We start from the raw sequence: 18,966 nt of genomic DNA, 5'->3' as shown, positions 1-18,966 counted from the left end.
ATCTCTAGAACAGTGGTTTTCAACAAGGGGTCTGGGCACCCTTGGAGGGCTGTGAGCAGGTTTCAGGGGGTCTGCCAAAATAAACCAGAGAGGGGCCAGCGTTACACTCTCTGGAGCCCGGGACAGAAAGGCGAAGCCGAGCCCCACCATCCGGGGCCAAAGCTGAAGCCTAAGCAAATTAGCTTTGCGGGGCCCCATGTGAAATGAGGCCCTGGGCAATTGCCCTGCTTGCTATCCCCTAACACCAGCCCCGTCTTTTAATCTACTGGATACGCACAAAAACAGTTGTTGTGGGCTGTGGAATTTTTTTTAGCATGTTGGGGGGGAGGGGAGAGGCTCAGAAAGAAAAAGGTTGAGAACACCTGGTCTAGCAGTCCCGTCCCGTCCCCTCCTCCCACCCCCCATTTTCTAAAAAATATGTTGTTGTTGCAGATTTAAAAGCATTGTTCCAGTAAAAGAAAGGCTGAGAAAGGTGTATTGTTAGGGAAGAAAAGTGTAATACAAGACACCAATTTGGATGTCATGTGACTCTGTTTTTAATGGTTGGTTATGAAGCAAAAGAGTGGAGCACCTTTGGAGACAAGTTGTAATGTGAACATGTTGGTTTGGCTGATTTATATTTTGTCCATTACGATTTTTACATTAAATGGAAGAAAGTGGAGTCTTGTAAGTTACAAAGATTTCTCTTAAATACAATCCAGCTGAGATGCTATGTCCATGACCATCTGTATCATTTATATAAACTGAAAAAAATTCCCTTGAAAAATTTAGAACTGGGCAAACTGATTTCAGTAACAAAAACTGGTCTGAGCCTGTTCCTAAAACTTGAACTAATTTTTTGGGCTATTGAGGTTTTTAAAAGTTCAGTTGGAAAAAAAAAAAGTTAAGAGAAAACAAAAGGGGTTGTGCACATCTGCACTTAAGTCAGAGATAAGACCACAGGAAAAGCAGCACTCTCAGCATTTCCTACTGAACCACAACCAAGTTGTGCTAGAAATCTTCACAGAAAGCATGTTCTAGAGTGATTTTCAGAGTGAATTTTCATCCTAGAGGGTTGGGATGAGCCTCTGAACACTCATCTAAACTCAACATGCTCACCTCTTGGGCATTTCATAAAATTTTCACTTGAATTAGTTTCATTTGTGTGTTCCACAAACCAGTAGTGTGCCTTATACACTTTTCTTCACTATGGTGTTTCACTGCTCTACTCTCGTCTAAAGAATTTAGGAACAAGCACTGAACTTTCTGAGGTTAAAATAAAACAAGTCACTGAAGTGCTAAATTAAGCATGCACAGTAGCAGCATTTGATCTGGATGAAAACACATTTTGATTCCATTCCCCTCCATCTGGATAGATAGTGGGTGGTTTCTATATTTTCATCTTCAACAAAATATTATTTCTCCTTATTGAATGTGATTCTTTTAAATTTTTTTCTGGTCTAAATGACAAAGCCTTTCCATTTGGCGGGCTTTCAGGGTTCTAGCCTTGCTTTCCAAATGCTAATATGGCTAATGGGCCTGCTCTCCATGTTCTTTGGATGAACGATTTTTCCCTTTGTTTGGTTTATGTCTCTTGAACTAAAGTGATTTCTGCTGTATGGAAGCCTTTTGTCCACCTTCTCTTCAGGGAGATGAAATCATAGCTTTGCAGATTCAGCTTGTAACAGCCAACAGGTGACATGTTGAGACAAAGCCAATTTTTGAATAAAGGACTTCCAACAGAAAGAAGTCAGAGCCTTCTGAAAACTGTTTGAAGTCTCTCTCCTAACCAAAGGAAAATTAAAAAAAAAAAAACACTGAGAAATCAAAGAAGTGAATGTTGGTATAATCCCATTGAGAAAACATGTCTTTGCTACAAAGCCAAATATATGACAAGGAATCTGTTTGTTGTATTTCTGTAAATTAATCCTTCCATCAGCATTTTACTGAGTTCAGAATTGTTTTACATGGTTCCAGAAGGTTTTACCCCAATCAAGTATGATTGTTAAGAGTTTCCTGAATTCTTTTCCCTACATATTCCATTCAATCCCCCATGGAACCTCTAGTCTTAACAGCAATGGTAGAATCATTTAATAACTCTTCCCCCCCTCACATTCCTACAAAACAATTCCCAGCCTTAACTCAAAGTCAGAGAAATTTGATGGACTGAAAATCTATTAAAAGGGATATATTTTTTTTTTTTAAAACTCTGTTCAAGCCTTGGTGTTCACCCACTAACCTCAACAAGGCAATCATACTCTTAGGAATGTGATAAAAAACCTTCATGCACTGGCGTCTGGGCTATATCAAAACTGGGCCTTGTTGAGCAACAACTGTTAACTCTGTCAAGTTATTGCAAGTTTTGTGAGGCAGATGATAGACTGATGTTTACATAAAATACAAGTTGAGGCCACAAAAGCCACTTCCACTTAAACCGTTCTGATCTGATTCAAACTTCTGTTCAGCTCTTTTCTCCTTTCTACACTCTTAAGCTTTCCATTATTCTTTGTAAGCATCAATATCATTCAACTGTTGGGCTTTTTAAAGTTCCAGGTTAAATCACTGAAAAAGGTACAAGGAGTTCAGTTTTTAGAGCACTTTGACAGCAAATTCAAGCTTAAATGAAAATTGATGTGCAATGTTCAGATCCTGCCTACAGCACAGTTCCTTTCCCTCAACTTGGCATATTCCTATTTAACTCAAACTAAAAAAAAATTTTTTTTTTGCAGTGGTGTTTCCTCTCCATAGTAGTTTACACTCACTCTTAAGAGTTTACATATGTTTTAAAAAATGTATTCAAACATGATTAACCTAACTGCTGCCAGACGTTACTTGATTGAGTACAGCAGTATGTTTTGGCCTAGCTGGTTCAGAGTACAAAAGGCTACTAATGTCTTAAGACTTGGTCTTAGTTTAGCCTTTGACCTTTGCAGGCATATGTAATGAACCTGCATTTACACAAATTAAAATAAATAAATAAATAAATAAGGTGGTGGATACCAAACACCCTTTGAAGCCCAAAGTTTGGGGAAACAGCGAATGCCAATGGCATGAGTAATGAAAGAAAAGCAGATGACCTCATACTGAATGTCTAGTTTTTGGCTCAACTTATGTCAAAGGAGAGTTTCCGAATTCTGGGAGCAGAAAGAGAGGATGCATGGAATGTGTTGTATACAGAGGATATGAATATCTGTGTGCTGAGATAGTGTGCAAGCATGCTAGGCATAGCAAGGCATTGGTCCATAGTAAGGTCAGAAGTCAACCCTCAAGATTTCACTGACCTAACAGAGTTCTTACCACTATAAAAATCAAGATTTATCTAGCCAAGTCTAATAATATTTTTACTGCTTTGCTCTCTGAGGTTCATACCATTCTCCACACCATAGTATCTGCTTCACTTCTATTAGACACTGCCTCTAAGATTAAAAAGAAGCTAGATCGAGAATATTTTGATTTTTAATGATAAAAAAGTGATTTTATCCCATCGTCCTTCCCATGCCCCAAATTTTTTCTGTATCAAAAGATACTCTTCTTGGAGGCCATAATATTCACAAATTTTTGCAGTCAGTACATCTTTGTATGTTATTCTGAAAGTGAATGTTAATGTGTTTAACAGTATTTTTTTGTCCTGATCATCTCATACAATCGGTGCAGTGGTGATGATGTAGCATATTTAAGCCATAACTGCCAGAATTGGTCTCTCTCTCCATTTAAGTTAAGTTGCAAACCTCCACATTTCACTACTTTGGATGTTTTTCTGGTAGTACATCACTGTGATTTCTTTTCTTCTAAATGAAGTTGGTGCTCATGGTAAGCAAGTGCTGGACTGATAGGTCTAGAGACTGGAATCTTCTGACTGAACTCAGGGGACTAGACAGGCTCTTACTGTGGAGAGAGTAAAGCCCAGGGGAGAATTGGTAGGGTCACTGGAGCTCAGAGGGGCTTGGAGAACATTGATGGAGAAGGAAAATGATTAGAAGTTTTTCCAAGATCAGAATCCTGGATCTGAAAACTGTGAGAAAGTTTGGCTAGCAATCCAGATACAAAGTGTGCGACTGTCCCCTTTCCCTATGATGTCACCAAAAGTCCAAGTTTGAACATCTCAAACTTTAATGGAGGATTCATAAATTGAACCTTCGTTCTGACTTGAACCTTAAAGTTAGGTCCTCTCATCATTATGATGATCTGGATCCCGAACCACTCAACAGGGCACTCTCAAATTTGGGGTAAATTCACAACTAGATTCCAACTTTGCAGATCAAATCCATCTCCCATTAAAATGTTTTCGTTACCACAGACCTTCAAGGAAATGGAGGAAATGCAGCAACAGCTTTGAGAGCTTTCAGAATGTGGGCCAATGAAGAACTTCATCTGAACAAAAGTACAGGCAACTCTTCCACACACACAAGGATTAAATACGCTTGCTTCTCTAACAGGTTTTGGACTTTGTTGATTCAGAAATACTTTAACAATTAATACTAACAAGAGCTTTGTGAGTATTATACTATTTTAAAAGGTGGGAAGCTGGAGTTACTGTAACATCTTCAATCAATGTGTGCTGTGCCATAAGAGGAAGTAAAACTCGGACATTCTAGTCTTGTGTTCAGATCACACTTCTCTCTAGCAGCCTAATGTGGGTCACAAATTAAAATATGTTGCCTGGACTGAGTTTAAATATTGACTCATTCAGAGCAAATTCATTTTGGAAAGTGACATGCTGACTTAAAAGAAGTTGCATTTGCATAAACTGTCATACTGATGTCAAATTTCACTTGTGAAGAGAAGCTGTCTAGCCATCAGCTGAAGTGTACACCTTTGCATACCCCCTTATGGGTAGACTAAATGAGATTCAGAAAAATAGTTTGTCCTTTCAGTCACAAGTCAAAGTCTGCATGTGGCTTAGCCCTGAGCACTGCCTTACAAAGGCAGGAGGTGTAGAATAAGGGAAACGTTTACATAGTGGACAACAATGGATGTCCTCCTTCTTCCCACTCCTCTGTCCTAGGATGATGTCAGGCCCAAATGGGGAGTAGTGAAGAGAGGCACCACAAACTGCACAGAGATGGTTTTTGATTTCTCTCAATAATGAGAGAGACCATTTTTCCAAGATCAGGCAGGGTTTTAGAACAGACAAAAAGAATGTATAGCAAAATTTACCGCAGTTTTCATTTTGTGTTGCAATTTTACGGGGAGAAAAAAAGAAGGTAAGTAATAAATATGATGCTATCACTAAAATAAATAAATATCAACTTTTGCTGCTGTCAATATCAAGATTTATTGAATCAAGGAGGCAAATATTAACCAAGGCTAATATTTATGAAGGGAGGAAATAAATCACAGTGACTGAAGTCAGAAGGCAGCCAACCATATGTATTGTCCCATACAATATTCTAAAAAGATGCCCATCACAAACGAGATTTTGATTTAAGTTTATACTTTGAACTACAGCTTTGTTTACCTGCATTTTCCATTGTATGCTATGAAGGTTTAGTACATGAAACCTTTTTGATTTCATTATCTTAACAGTCCAAACTACACACTGTTCTGGGAAGCTGAAATTAACTATTCCTGTGTGTTAAGTTAAACATGTGCATAAGTATTTACAGGATCGGAGCCAAAGCAAGCAAGGCTTATAGGAGAAAGGAAACACTTCATTTATATAGGTCGGAAGCACTCTGATTCATGCATTTATAGGTCTAGAAGGGAAGACTGTTAAACATTTAATTGATAACATTACAAAGTTTTAAAGTTAAACAGGCACATTTTACAAGTATAAAGCTGTCTAAAGTAACTGTGACAGTCTCACCTCTGGTATGAGGATGGCACAGAACCAACACAGAAAGTGGAATGTTACAAATAAGCTTTGCCACTACAGTTCTTTAGCAAGCCCATGACTGGCACTGGTACAACTCAATGTAAGAGATACCATCAACTTAAAAAAAACATATGTCTGTGAATGTTTACAAGGGACAGCTAAGGTTACTAGAACTTAAGGGAGGAAGATGGCAACATTCATCCAATCCTCTGTTAAGTGCTTCAGCATGACCCATGTCACCAACATGGTGTCTGAATGCCATTCAGTGGCCTCGTGGTCTAAAAAGCAACCATCTCAAACAAAATGGCCCTTTTTTAGGGCAAACATCAAAAAAGGACAAACCTTTAATGGCGCTTTTCAAGTTGTCATACAAAAAGAAGAACTCAAAGAAGCTAGAGTAACGTATTTTTCTTTTTCAGTTTGTTTGCACTGTGTATTAGACATCACTTTGTGTATACTCAGCAACACTGTTTCCCCTGATTACTCAGTTTTTCCCATGCTGAAGGAAGCACATGGACCCTAGAAGTCTCTTAAGTTGATCATACTTAAGTCCAGCCTTGGAGTGCATGGCTTATGCCAGAATCAATCAGATCACAACAGAGCCAAAAATGGGATCATTGCTTAAAAGTTGCATGTTTGAATGGAAGAAAACATATCATGCTAGAGATGAAAATGTTTTAACTGTTTCAAAAGAACACTGTCAATGGATAATTTTTAAAAATCCTTTTACCCCTCGTGCTACAATTAACAATAACCCTCAGAAAACTTGGAACTCTAATCTGCTTCTAACCAATGGATTTTTTATTGTGAAATGCTAGGCTACCCACTTTCTCTCCTCACCCCCAGAAAAAAGTTCACTGGGGCATTTGCTTTGAAAAATAAAATATATATAAGTTGTATTCCTATTTTATGAACCTGTGTAGTTTTTGAGCAGCAAACAGAACACAAGAGGTGAACAGCAGTTCAAGTTAATGAATTTGGACATCATACAAAAGTGCTCATTTGGGGCGAGCAGTTAAACGTATTGGACTTGAACATGACTTATTTTTCAACCAGTCAACAGCCTGGAATAGTTTTCCACATCTAAAATGAATCAAGAAGAAACAGCAGGCAACTGACTTGGAGTACCTGAAACTCCACTGAGAAATTCTGCTGATGTCATAATGCATGAGAACAAAGCTCAAGTCACCGGAGGCCCAGAGATGGAATTTTAGCTCTGGAATTCAGAAGGTACTTGTTTCATATTTTAACAGAATACACGGACAGACAATAAAATCCAGTCAAGAAAAAAAAAAATTAATGGAAAAAACAGACTTTTCAAGTTTTCTCCTACCTGACTTCAGTAAGTGCAGAACAAACAAATCAAAAGTCTGATTTTTTTTTTCTGTATTCCTGTTCTCCTGCTGTTTTACACACTTCTCCCTCTCTTCATATCCTGTGACATTTTGGCAGCTGAAACTTGTTTTCTGTGTAGAGGAGCCAGTTAATAAAAAAAATCACCCCGGACTGTTTCTTCCTGCCTTTAAAGCATGCTCAGGAGATTTCTGTTTTCCTTTTTGAGGGTCAAGAAGCGTCTTTCTCTTTCTGTCAAAATATTCATAATATACAGACGTAACAACTCCTGCAAATTATGGGCCCAAAGGGAAGACATGTGGTTGGGTGTATGGCTAGGCCAGTTTAAGCAAAACTAAGGACCTATACAACATCATTTCAATGGGGGTCCTTCCTGAGAGACCCAAGATTCAGTATTCAGAGTAAAAAGAAAAGGAGTACTTGTGGCACCTTAGAGACTAACAAATTTATTAGAGCATAAGCTTTCGTGAGCTACAGCTCACTTCATCGGATGCATTTGGTGGAAAAAACAGAGGAGAGATTTATATACACACACACACACAGAGAACATGAAACAATGGGTTTATCATACACACTGTAAGGAGAGTGATCACTTAAGATAAGCCATCACCAACAGCAGGGGGGGGGGAAGGAGGAAAACCTTTCATGGTGACAAGCAGGTAGGCTAATTCCAGCAGTTAACAAGAATATCAGAGGAACAGTGGGGGGTGGGGTGGGAGGGAGAAATACCATGGGGAAATAGTTTTACTTTGTGTAATGACTCATCCATTCCCAGTCTCTATTCAAGCCTAAGTTAATTGTATCCAGTTTGCAAATTAATTCCAATTCAGCAGTCTCTCCTTGGAGTCTGTTTTTGAAGCTTTTTTGTTGAAGTATAGCCACTCTTAGGTCTGTGATCGAGTGACCAGAGAGATTGAAGTGTTCTCCAACTGGTTTTTGAATGTTATAATTCTTGACGTCTGATTTGTGTCCATTCATTCTTTTACGTAGAGACTGTCCAGTTTGGCCAATGTACATGGCAGAGGGGCATTGCTGGCACATGATGGCATATATCACATTGGTAGATGCGCAGGTGAACGAGCCTCTGATAGTGTGGCTGATGTGATTAGGCCCTATGCTGGTATCCCCTGAATAGATATGTGGACAGAGTTGGCAACGGGCTTTGTTGCAAGGATAGGTTCCTGGGTTAGTGGTTCTGTTGTGTGGTGTGTGGTTGCTGGTGAGTATTTGCTTCAGATTGGGGGGCTGTCTGTAAGCAAGGACTGGTCTGTCTCCCAAGATCTGAGAGAGCGATGGCTCGTCCTTCAGGATAGGTTGTAGATCCTTGATGATGCGTTGGAGAGGTTTTAGTTGGGGGCTGAAGGTGATGGCTAGTGGCGTTCTGTTGTTTTCTTTCTTGGGCCTGTCCTGTAGTAGGTGACTTCTGGGTACTCTTCTGGCTCTGTCAATCTGTTTCTTCACTTCAGCAGGTGGGTATTGTAGTTGTAGGAATGCATGATAGAGATCTTGTAGGTGTTTGTCTCTGTCTGAGGGGTTGGAGCAAATGCGGTTATATCGTAGCGCTTGGCTGTAGATAATGGATCGAGTGGTATGATCTGGATGAAAGCTAGAGGCATGTAGGTAGGAATAGCGGTCAGTAGGTTTCCGATATAGGGTGGTGTTTATGTGACCATCGCTTATTAGCACCGTAGTGTCCAGGAAGTGGATCTCTTGTGTGGACTGGTCCAGGCACAGATTCAGTATGTGACTTCTTGGACTGCCATCACCTCTTATGCCAAGACAACTGGAGGCATGGGTTTCCAGGACTAGTGTACTCGTTTACAGTGGAAATTGGGGGCATGGTGGATTGTAGTTTCCTGCTAAAGAGGATAAGGGAGAGAAGCCAGCAATATGCCACCCTCAGTGCCACGATAAGGTGAGGAGACTCCTCAAGGAGCTCAAGGTTATTACCATCACATGAACCAGTCTGTAATCCACATAACTGGCTCTGGAGCATGAGGAAGCATTTTGGATGTCCTGACCTAGCTACCCTGCATATTTGGCAGCACTGTCTGAACTAGCTTGGATTGAAGGAGGGGATGTCACAAACCATGAATTACAAAATGACGGTGTGAGATGCTGAAGTATCCATGTAGAACTGATGTGCTCATTTCATTCTGTAGCTTTAGTGTGTGGCTGGTGTGTTCACAGCCACGTGCCTCACAACCTTTGGCAAAATAAACATATGCCTTCGCCTCCTTCTTCTCCCACACACGCTTTAGCCTCTGGGGCATTGTAGAAGTTGCATATTATTTCCTTGAAAGAAAAGCACAATAAAGATGTGCGCTAAGGATGTTCGTAGAAACCTACGTAGGCTAGATGCGCTGACCAGCACAAGTATTTTGTGATACAACTTTTAGAACAGTAAAGGGATCTTATCTGACCTGACGATATTTCAGATATCAAGCGTACTGAAAAATGAGATAAAGACGATTGTTTTACTAGCTTGAAAGCAGAAGCCAAACTGTAGATTTAATGGATTATTCCTTTTTCCTCTGTCTTTTTTATTGCAGAAAAATAAAGGCTGCAGGGAAGATGTACTGGATAGCCTTTGCAAAGGAGCTGCTAGAAAACTCATGGTACATTTTCTATTCCACAAGTTGAAAAATGGCATATCAAAATTACATGTTTTTCAGCTCAAAGCAGGGGCCATATTCTTTCTTGTTAGTGGCAGTGTGTGGTAATGCTCAGAAAGTTTGTGCGTACAAGTAATGAAAGGCAGAAAACGAAATATAGGTCAGGAAGCATCAGGATAAGGGATAGAGAAAAAATGGATGAAAATACAGTGTGTCAGTACAGTATGTTTGGGGGTGAAGTGCTAATGAAACATGACTAAACTAAATCCTTAAAGGTGCCAAGGGGATAAAGAATAACCTCTTAACTAGAGTCAGACCTGAATCAGAACATTAAACCTAAATAGCTGTGAACTTTAGGAAATTCAAATCCCAGACTGAACTTTGTAGTTGAACCCTCTCTCTGCAGTAGGCCAAACCAAAACCTCAGATCTAAGCACCCAAATTTTGGGCAAGTTCAAATCTCACTCCAAAAATTAGACTTCACAGCTTGAGCCCATGTCTACTGTGCTTTTAACCAGTCTGAGTGCTAAAGGATTGAAATAAGAGCCATAATCTGTATGTACAAAACCTAATTTCAAATTCCATTAGCCTTTTCTCTTGACTATCTCCGTGCTCTCTTTATACAATACCACTTACTGAAAATTAATGGGGCATACAGAAAAGTTTCTAGACATTCCATTTAACTGAAAAGCTCTTTAGTGGCAATGAACTTTTGTATTTTATATTTCTCTTCTACTTTTCAGCAGACAACACTAACTACCTTTAACCTAGAAGGGGTATACCAATAATATAAAGTTTGTAGAGTTCACAGAACATCAAACAGAGTACAAGAACAGCCATATCCGATACAAATAGAAATGGCAGAAACAGGACTGTTACAATTCAAATGGGAGAAGAAATGTTAGAGATTAGGTAACAAAACTACCTCATACACAAGAAGAGATATAAAACAACAGAAAAAGAATTCTAACACTGCCTGCACAGTCCTTAGTGTAGAGAACATAGTTGCTTTGGAATAAACTGGTCTACTGCCTGTATGTTTATATGGTTTTTAAAATGTTACGATAATTTACATGAACACACAAGAAAACCCTAAATTCAAAAAAAAAAAAAAGGAGTACTTGTGGCACCTTAGAGACTAACAAATTTAATTAATTTGTTAGTCTCTAAGGTGCCACAAGTACTCCTTTTCTTTTTGCAAATACAGACTAACACGGCTGCTACTCTGAAACCTAAATTCAAAATACTTCAGTTTCCCGCTTCTTCCTCCTTCTAGGATCACATCTTTGGGAGCTGGGCTTTTATCCCCTGCAACCAGGTTTCCCAGAAGGCACAGATGTTAAAGAAGCGTCTTTCCTTTTCCACTCTCTTATCCATTGCCTAAGCTATCTCTGCCCTGGAAAGCCTTTAAGTCAAGCATTTAAATGGTAACACGTGCTGCTCCTTAGCACTACCTCAAGCACACCTGTATTGCTCTGCTTAAAAGGACAACATTCAAAGCACTCTCTGCTTAAGGGACATTTCAACTGGGGGTGCTCAGGTGAAGGGATTTCATTTCAAAGGGAATCTACAGGGTTTAAGAGCTCTTTTAAAGAAGAAATCCAGCAAAAAAGAAGACAATTTGCAAGAAATTATAGAAAGGCAGGGAAGGTTTGGTGGCTGGGAGAAAAACAAGGTAATTGAAATAGTTTCTACGCACATGAATCAGGCTGACTACCAATTACTCCCTTAAATTACTAGTCTTATATGTCTCAATTCTCAGAGGCTGGCAGGCAATATGCCAAATGACTCACCAGTGAAAAACAGGCAAACAACTATGGGCTGTGCAAATGGAAGTACTTATAAACAGAAGCCACAGAAAATTGTTCTACCACCACTTAAAAGCTAGTAGGAAGAAGACACATCAGTACTATCATGCTTCATTCTTACAAAGAAATGACTGAGATACAAAAAGCACTCAGAATGCGCTCAGGAGCCAGGAACTTACAGCTGGCTAGTACAATACTCTCTGAAGGAGGATTCCAGTAAGAGATACAAAATTCTGGTAGGAATGAAAAGAAAGTCTATGGAACAACTTAAGGTAGTCCAAAATATTATAAAAAGCTTAAAATATAAACCCAGACAACATTTAAGTGGGCTTATTTTTAGCATATAAAAGCAAGCTAATAGTATGAACACTTTAAATACAGTGTTACACAGCTATTTAGTTTTGACACCTGATAGCCCTGTAGTTCCAATTGGAATGTAACCAGTAGCAAAGTTTGTATCAAGTGTGGCAAATTAAGGAAAAAAATGCTATAAAACTATTCTAGAGACACACATTCAATGGCAGGTAACTGAAGGATTCTGGCAGCATATGTTGTCCTTTGAATATGAATTAACACTCATTTACATTGCCCATGTGGTATATATTCAGTTTTTAAAATATACATTAAATTTATACTTAAAAGTACAGCAACAATTACAAAAAACTAACAAACCTGTACTATTAGCTACTTAATTAAATGAACCACTGGCTGATAAAATCACCCATCAATCTGCTAAGTTCTTGTTTTGAAAACTATGCTCTAAAGAGAGACCACATTCTCCAAGAGGTAGACCTAAAAGTCAGATCTATTATTGATATTTTGGTCAGCACACATGCCTCAGACCAGTTGTCTTCTACTAAAGGAGGAACAGCGTAGAGTGAACATTTTGAATCTGATGTGTTGTAAGTTCTTTTTGAGATTTTTAAAAAAACAACAAAACAAAAAACAAAAAAAAAAACCACCACCACACTGAAGGAGAATGCTTTTAGACTGCACTCACTGTCTCCTACCTCCAGCATCTGCTGTGGCAGTGTCTATAGCTACTCTATTTGAGCATAAGCTTTCGTGAGCTACAGCTCACTTCATCGTAATGCATCCGATGAAGTGAGCTGTAGCTCACGAAAGCTGATGCTCAAATAAATTTGTTAGTCTCTACGGTGCCACAAGTACTCGTTTGTTTTTTTTTTGCGAATACAGACTAACACGGCGGCTACTCTGAAACCTACAGCTACTCCGAGATCACCGCAAGCAGGAGTAGTCTTGGTGGTGAGAAAAACATCAATTTAACTTTAAAAAACAAAACAAAAAAAAAAAACCACATACACAAAAACCTCAGGCTTAAGTCACATGCTTTACTGCATGCTGCTAGGTTCAGGAAAAGGTAGTTAAATTAATTCCTCCTCCCCTTGTCCAACTGATCAAGTGAATTATAGAGATGGCATACCTTCCTCTAAAGCATCAGTTGTTGACCACTTTCAGAGGACCAAATGAAACAATTACTATGTGGAAGTGTTGACAGAGAGAGAGAGAGAGAGAGAGAGAGAGAGAGATGAGAACCAAAGCAGGTTTTTCATTTGCCCTTACTGCTAGTAATTCAGAGCTCTTGCACCAATTTGACTCTGCTGAATCTTGATTCTTGTTGAAGCTTCTAACCCATATGCACAGGTTCCGTAAACCAATCTGAGCACATGGTTTATTCCTGATTATTTAAATTCAGTGTACAACGTCAAGTTCATTAGCCCTAAAAATCACTCTCACAGATCTTGGGAGACAGACCAGTCCTCGCTTACAGACAGCTCCCCCAACCTGAAGCAAATACTCTCCAGCAGCCACACACCACACAACAAAAACACTAACCCAGGAACCTATCCTTCTAACAAAGCCCAATGCCAACTCTGTCCACATATTTATTCAAGTGATACCATCACTGGACCTAATCACATTAGCCACGCCATCAAGGACTCGTTCACCTGCACATCTACCAATGTGATATATGCCATCATGTGCCAGCAATGCCCCTCTGCCATGTACATTGGCCAAACCGGCCAGTCTCTACGCAAAAGAATAAATGGACACAAATCTGACATCAGGAATCATAACATTTGTTGGTCTGTATTCGCAGGGAGAGGAGGGGTGCTTGTGGCACCTTGGAGACTAGCGGATTTATTGGAGCGTGGGCTTTCGTGGGCTACAGCTCACTTCATCGGATGCATCCGGTGAGCTGAGCTGTAGCTCACGAGGGTTTATGCTCTGGTAGATTTGTTGGTCTCTGAGATGCCACAAGTACTCCTTTTCTTTTTTCTTAATAAAGAAGACATTCTTTAATTGCGTCATCAAGATATGGACATAACTTAATGTTTATTCTTCCTTACCCCATCCTTCCATGTTTGTTGCTCATTTGTCAAATGTACTTGGGATATACTCTCATCACTAGAGTGTTTATCACTGCTAGATTCTTACAGGCAAGTGTTACGAACAAGTCAGTAGTAGGACATAAAAGGTGGCTAGTGCAATGTGACAGCTTAACAAGGACCTCTTAAGTCTCCCATACAACCTGGGAGACTCCTGTTTTTGAGTGCACCCTGGTGGGGTCCCAAGCAACTGCTAGTTTCTTACAAGTGGGGGAGACACTCTTGGCTGTTTCAGAGTAGCAGCCGTGTTAGTCTGTATTCGCAAAAAGAAAAGGAGTACTTGTGGCACCTTAGAGACTAACAAATTTATTAGAGCATAAGCTTTCGTGAGCTACAGCTCACTTCATCGGATGCATTTGGTGGAAAAAACAGAGGAGAGATTTATATACACACACACAGAGAACATGAAACAATGGGTTTATCATACACACTGTAAGGAGAGTGATCACTTAAGATAAGCCATCACCAACAGCAGGGGGGGGAAGGAGGAAAACCTTTCATGGTGACAAGCAGGTAGGCTAATTCCAGCAGTTAACAAGAATATCAGAGGAACAGTGGGGGGTGGGGTGGGAGGGAGAAATACCATGGGGAAATAGTTTTACTTTGTGTAATGACTCATCCATTCCCAGTCTCTATTCAAGCCTAAGTTAATTGTATCCAGTTTGCAAATTAATTCCAATTCAGCAGTCTCTCCTTGGAGTCTGTTTTTGAAGCTTTTTTGTTGAAGTATAGCCACTCTTAGGTCTGTGATCGAGTGACCAGAGAGATTGAAGTGTTCTCCAACTGGTTTTTGAATGTTATAATTCTTGACGTCTGATTTGTGTCCATTCATTCTTTTACGTAGAGACTGTCCAGTTTGGCCAATGTACATGGCAGAGGGGCATTGCTGGCACATGATGGCATATATCACATTGGTAGATGCGCAGGTGAACGAGCCTCTGATAGTGTGGCTGATGTGATTAGGCCCTATGCTGGTATCCCCTGAATAGATATGTGGACAGAGTTGGCAACGGGCTTTGTTGCAAGGATAGGTTCCTGGGTTAGTGGTTCTGTTGTGTGGTGTGTGGTTGCTGGTGAGTATTTGCTTCAGATTGGGGGGCTGTCTGTAAGCAAGGACTGGTCTGTCTCCCAAGATCTGAGAAAGCGATGGGTCGTCCTTCAGGATAGGTTGTAGATCCTTGATGATGCGTTGGAGAGGTTTTAGTTGGGGGCTGAAGGTGATGGCTAGTGGTGTTCTGTTGTTTTCTTTCTTGGGCCTGTCCTGTAGTAGGTGACTTCTGGGTACTCTTCTGGCTCTGTCAATCTGTTTCTTCACTTCAGCAGGTGGGTATTGTAGTTGTAGGAATGCATGATAGAGATCTTGTAGGTGTTTGTCTCTGTCTGAGGGGTTGGAGCAAATGCGGTTATATCGTAGCGCTTGGCTGTAGACAATGGATCGAGTGGTATGATCTGGATGAAAGCTAGAGGCATGTAGGTAGGAATAGCGGTCAGTAGGTTTCCGATATAGGGTGGTGTTTATGTGACCATCGCTTATTAGCACCGTAGTGTCCAGGAAGTGGATCTCTTGTGTGGTCTGGTCCAGGCTGAGGTTGATGGTGGGATGGAAATTGTTGAAATCATGGTGGAATTCCTCAAGAGCTTCTTTTCCATGGGTCCAGATGATGAAGATGTCATCAATGTAGCGCAAGTAGAGTAGGGGCATTAGGGGACGAGAGCTGAGGAAGCGTTGTTCTAAGTCAGCCATAAAAATGTTGGCATACTGTGGGGCCATGCGGGTACCCATCGCAGTGCCGCTGATTTGAAGGTATACATTGTCACCAAATGTGAAATAGTTATGGGTCAGGACAAAGTCACAAAGTTCTGCCACCAGGTTAGCCATGACAGTATCGGGGATACTGTTCCTGACGGCTTGTAGTCCATCTTTGTGTGGAATGTTGGTGTAGAGGGCTTCTACATTCATAGTGGCTCTTGGCTGTGTCTCCATGGTTAATCTCCTTTATGAGGCTCTCTGTGGCTAGAGTGCTTCAGGACATGTAAGGTTATGCATTTAGGGATTAATAACAAGAATTTTAGTTATAAATTGGGGACGCATCAATTAGAAGTAACGGAAGAGGAGAAGGACCTTGGAGTATTGGTTGATCATAGGATGACTATGAGCTGCCAATGTGATATGGCTGTGGAAAAAGCTAATGCGGTTTTGGGATGCATCAGGAGAGGCATTTCCAGTAGGGATAAGGAGGTTTTAGTACCATTATACAAGGCACTGGTGAGACCTCACCTAGAATACTGTGTGCAGTTCTGGTCTCCCATGTTTAAAAAGGATGAATTCAAACTGGAGCAGGTGCAGAGAAGGGCTACTAGGATGATCCGAGGAATGGAAAACTTGTCTTATGAAAGGAGACTTAAGGAGCTTGGCTTGTTTAGACTAAGTAAAAGAAGGTTGAGGGGAGATATGATTGCTCTCTATAAATATATCAGAGGGATAAATACAGGAGAGGGAGAGGAATTATTTCAGCTCAGCACCAATGTGGACACAAGAACAAATGGGTATAAACTGGCCACCAGGAAGTTTAGACTTGAAATCAGACGAAGGTTTTTAACCATCAGAGGAGTGAAGTTTTGGAATAGCCTTCCAAGGGAAGCAGTGGGGGCAAAAGATCTATCTGGTTTTAAGATTCTACTTGATAAGTTTATGGAGGAGATGGTATGATGGGATAATGGGATTTTGGTAAGTAATTGATCTTTAAATATTCAGGGTAAATAGGTCAAATCCCCTGAGATGGGATATTAGATGGATGGGATCTGAGTTACCCAGGAAAGAATTTTCTGCAGTATGTGGCTGGTGAATCTTGCCCATATGCTCAGGGTTTAGCTGATTGCCATATTTGGGGTCGGGAAGGAATTTTCCTCCAGGGCAGATTGGAGAGGTCCTGGAGGTTTTTCGCCTTCCTCTGTAGCATGGGGCATGGTTGACTTGAGGGAGGCTTCTCTGCTCCTTGAAGTCTTTAAACCATGATTTAAGGACTTCAATAGCTCAGACATGGGTGAGGTTTTTCATAGGAGTGGGTGGGTGAGATTCTGTGGCCTGCACTGTGCAGGAGGTCGGACTAGATGATCAGAATGGTCCCTTCTGACCTTAGTATCTATGAATCTATGAAAAACTAGTAGGAGAACACTTCAACCTCTCTGGCCACTCAGTAAAAGATTTAAGGGTGGCAATTTTGCAACAGAAAAGCTTCAAAAACGGGCTCCAATGACAAACTGCTGAGCTTGAATTAATATGCAAACTAGATATCATTAACTTGGGTTTGAATAGAGACTGGGAATGTCTGGGTCATTACACATATTGAATCTATTTCCTTAAGTTAAGTATCCTCACACCTTCTTGTCAACTGTCTAAATGGGCCATCTTGATTATCACTACAAAAGTTTTTTTCTCTTGCTGATAATAGCTCATCTTAACTAATTAGCCTCTCAGTTTGTATGGTAACTTCCAACTTATCTGTATGTGTGTGTGTTATATTATATAAAATCTTCATACTATATGTTCCATTCTATGCATCCGATGAAGTGGGCTGTAGCCCACAAAAGCTTATGCTCTAATAAATTTGTTAATCTCTAAGATGCCACAAGTCCTCCTGTTCTTTTTTCATTACATTTAAGATTCATTTCAAGTTAATGCCAGAGGGAGAATGTTTTTAGAAGCAAATGTGAAACTCCTAAGACTTGTAGGACAGGGAGGAGTGTCTTGTAGGTAAGGAACGGCACTTGGACTTGGGAGATCCAGATTCGATTTCCAGTTCTGCCAAATCCTATGAAACCATAGGAAAGTTATGTAATCTCTGTGCAACTCAAAGACCTAATCTGTAAAATAGGGAAAACAGCACTTCCCTACCCCACCAAGGCATTACGAGGATAATTTAATTGCTTCTAAGGTCCTTGTGCACTCCAATGATGGGAGCAATAGAAAGACCATAAATGAAAATAAGCTGTGCTGATCTGGTGCAGCTGGATAGAGTGCACAAGCACAAGTTTGCTGATTAAGTCTAACTGTAAAGCATATGTCTCAACTTCATAATCAGCAAAAATGATCAGTTCACCTCCAACAAGGATTGAATTTGGAAGTTAAGATACATCTCATGTTCGTACAATGCTGAAAGTGTATCCAGCATTGTATAAACATGGAAGACGACAAGTCCTCCGCCCAAAGGAGCTTACATTCTAACGGACAAATACAACATGAACAAAAAGATTAGGTGCAAGAATGGGACCAAACAGGAGTACAGCACCGAGGGTTCAACTAACACTCACTGAGGTCCATGAGAAACCTTTAGAAAGGCTATGCGCAAGATAAGGATTTTATAACAGACTAAACCAAAACCCTGGATTGGAATGCTGTCAAAATAAGGAAACTTTGGTCTAGGTCTGGACTTGGTAGTTTGGGCCTATAGGTACTACTGAACTAGATCTTATTTTAGCCTTTCATAAATCTGCAGAACTACTTTTTCTGATTGCTTGTATATTGTAGGAATTCTATTTATGCATTATTAATTCTCATTGCTGCTATTTTGTATTGTTCTATTAAACTTACCAGTCAGGTATTCGAGTACAGCAGCCATGTACACAGGGGCACCAACACCAATTCTGTACTTCGGGTGACCTTTCTTAATGTAACGTAGCATTCTTCCTACAGGGAATATGACTCCAGCCTTCGCTGAGCGGGAGGTCTTGGTTGACTTCTTCTTTCCACCCCTGCTGGACATTTTGTCTATATTGGGTCTAGAACAGCACACTGTAAACAAAGGAAAAGATAAGGTTACCAGTAAGGAATACAACACTTAATGCTTTCAGATGACTATTCTACTCTTTCCATAGATGCAAGGATAACTCATTTTTTCATCAGTGACAAAATCAACAGATTTTTTGACTGCTAAAATGTCATATGCTGAATTTTAGCTATGCTGAACTGTTACTTTGAAGTTGGC

At 40.2% G+C, this 18,966-nt stretch overlaps 1 protein-coding gene across 5 annotated transcripts in view; it reads right to left on the bottom strand.

Annotated features, from left to right (window-relative positions):
• The window catches only part of LOC119859821 (core histone macro-H2A.1), a 75,127-nt gene that overhangs the window by 43,258 nt on the left and 12,903 nt on the right, over window positions 1-18,966 (bottom strand). For 4 of the 5 annotated variants that reach the window (XM_038412526.2, XM_038412528.2, XM_038412527.2 and 1 more), the window contains exon 2: window positions 18,573-18,773. In XM_038412526.2, the coding sequence (XP_038268454.1) occupies window positions 18,573-18,744 (172 nt within the window). In that variant the 5' untranslated portion in view covers window positions 18,745-18,773. Of the gene's footprint in view, window positions 1-18,572; window positions 18,777-18,966 lie in introns of all 5 variants that reach the window. The other variant, XM_043520215.1, reaches the window with a different exon arrangement.

The sequence above is a fragment of the Dermochelys coriacea genome, chromosome 8 (assembly GCF_009764565.3).
Source record: "Dermochelys coriacea isolate rDerCor1 chromosome 8, rDerCor1.pri.v4, whole genome shotgun sequence".
NCBI classification, from domain to species: domain Eukaryota; kingdom Metazoa; phylum Chordata; order Testudines; family Dermochelyidae; genus Dermochelys; species Dermochelys coriacea.
This window is presented reverse-complemented; position numbering and strand designations above follow the sequence as displayed.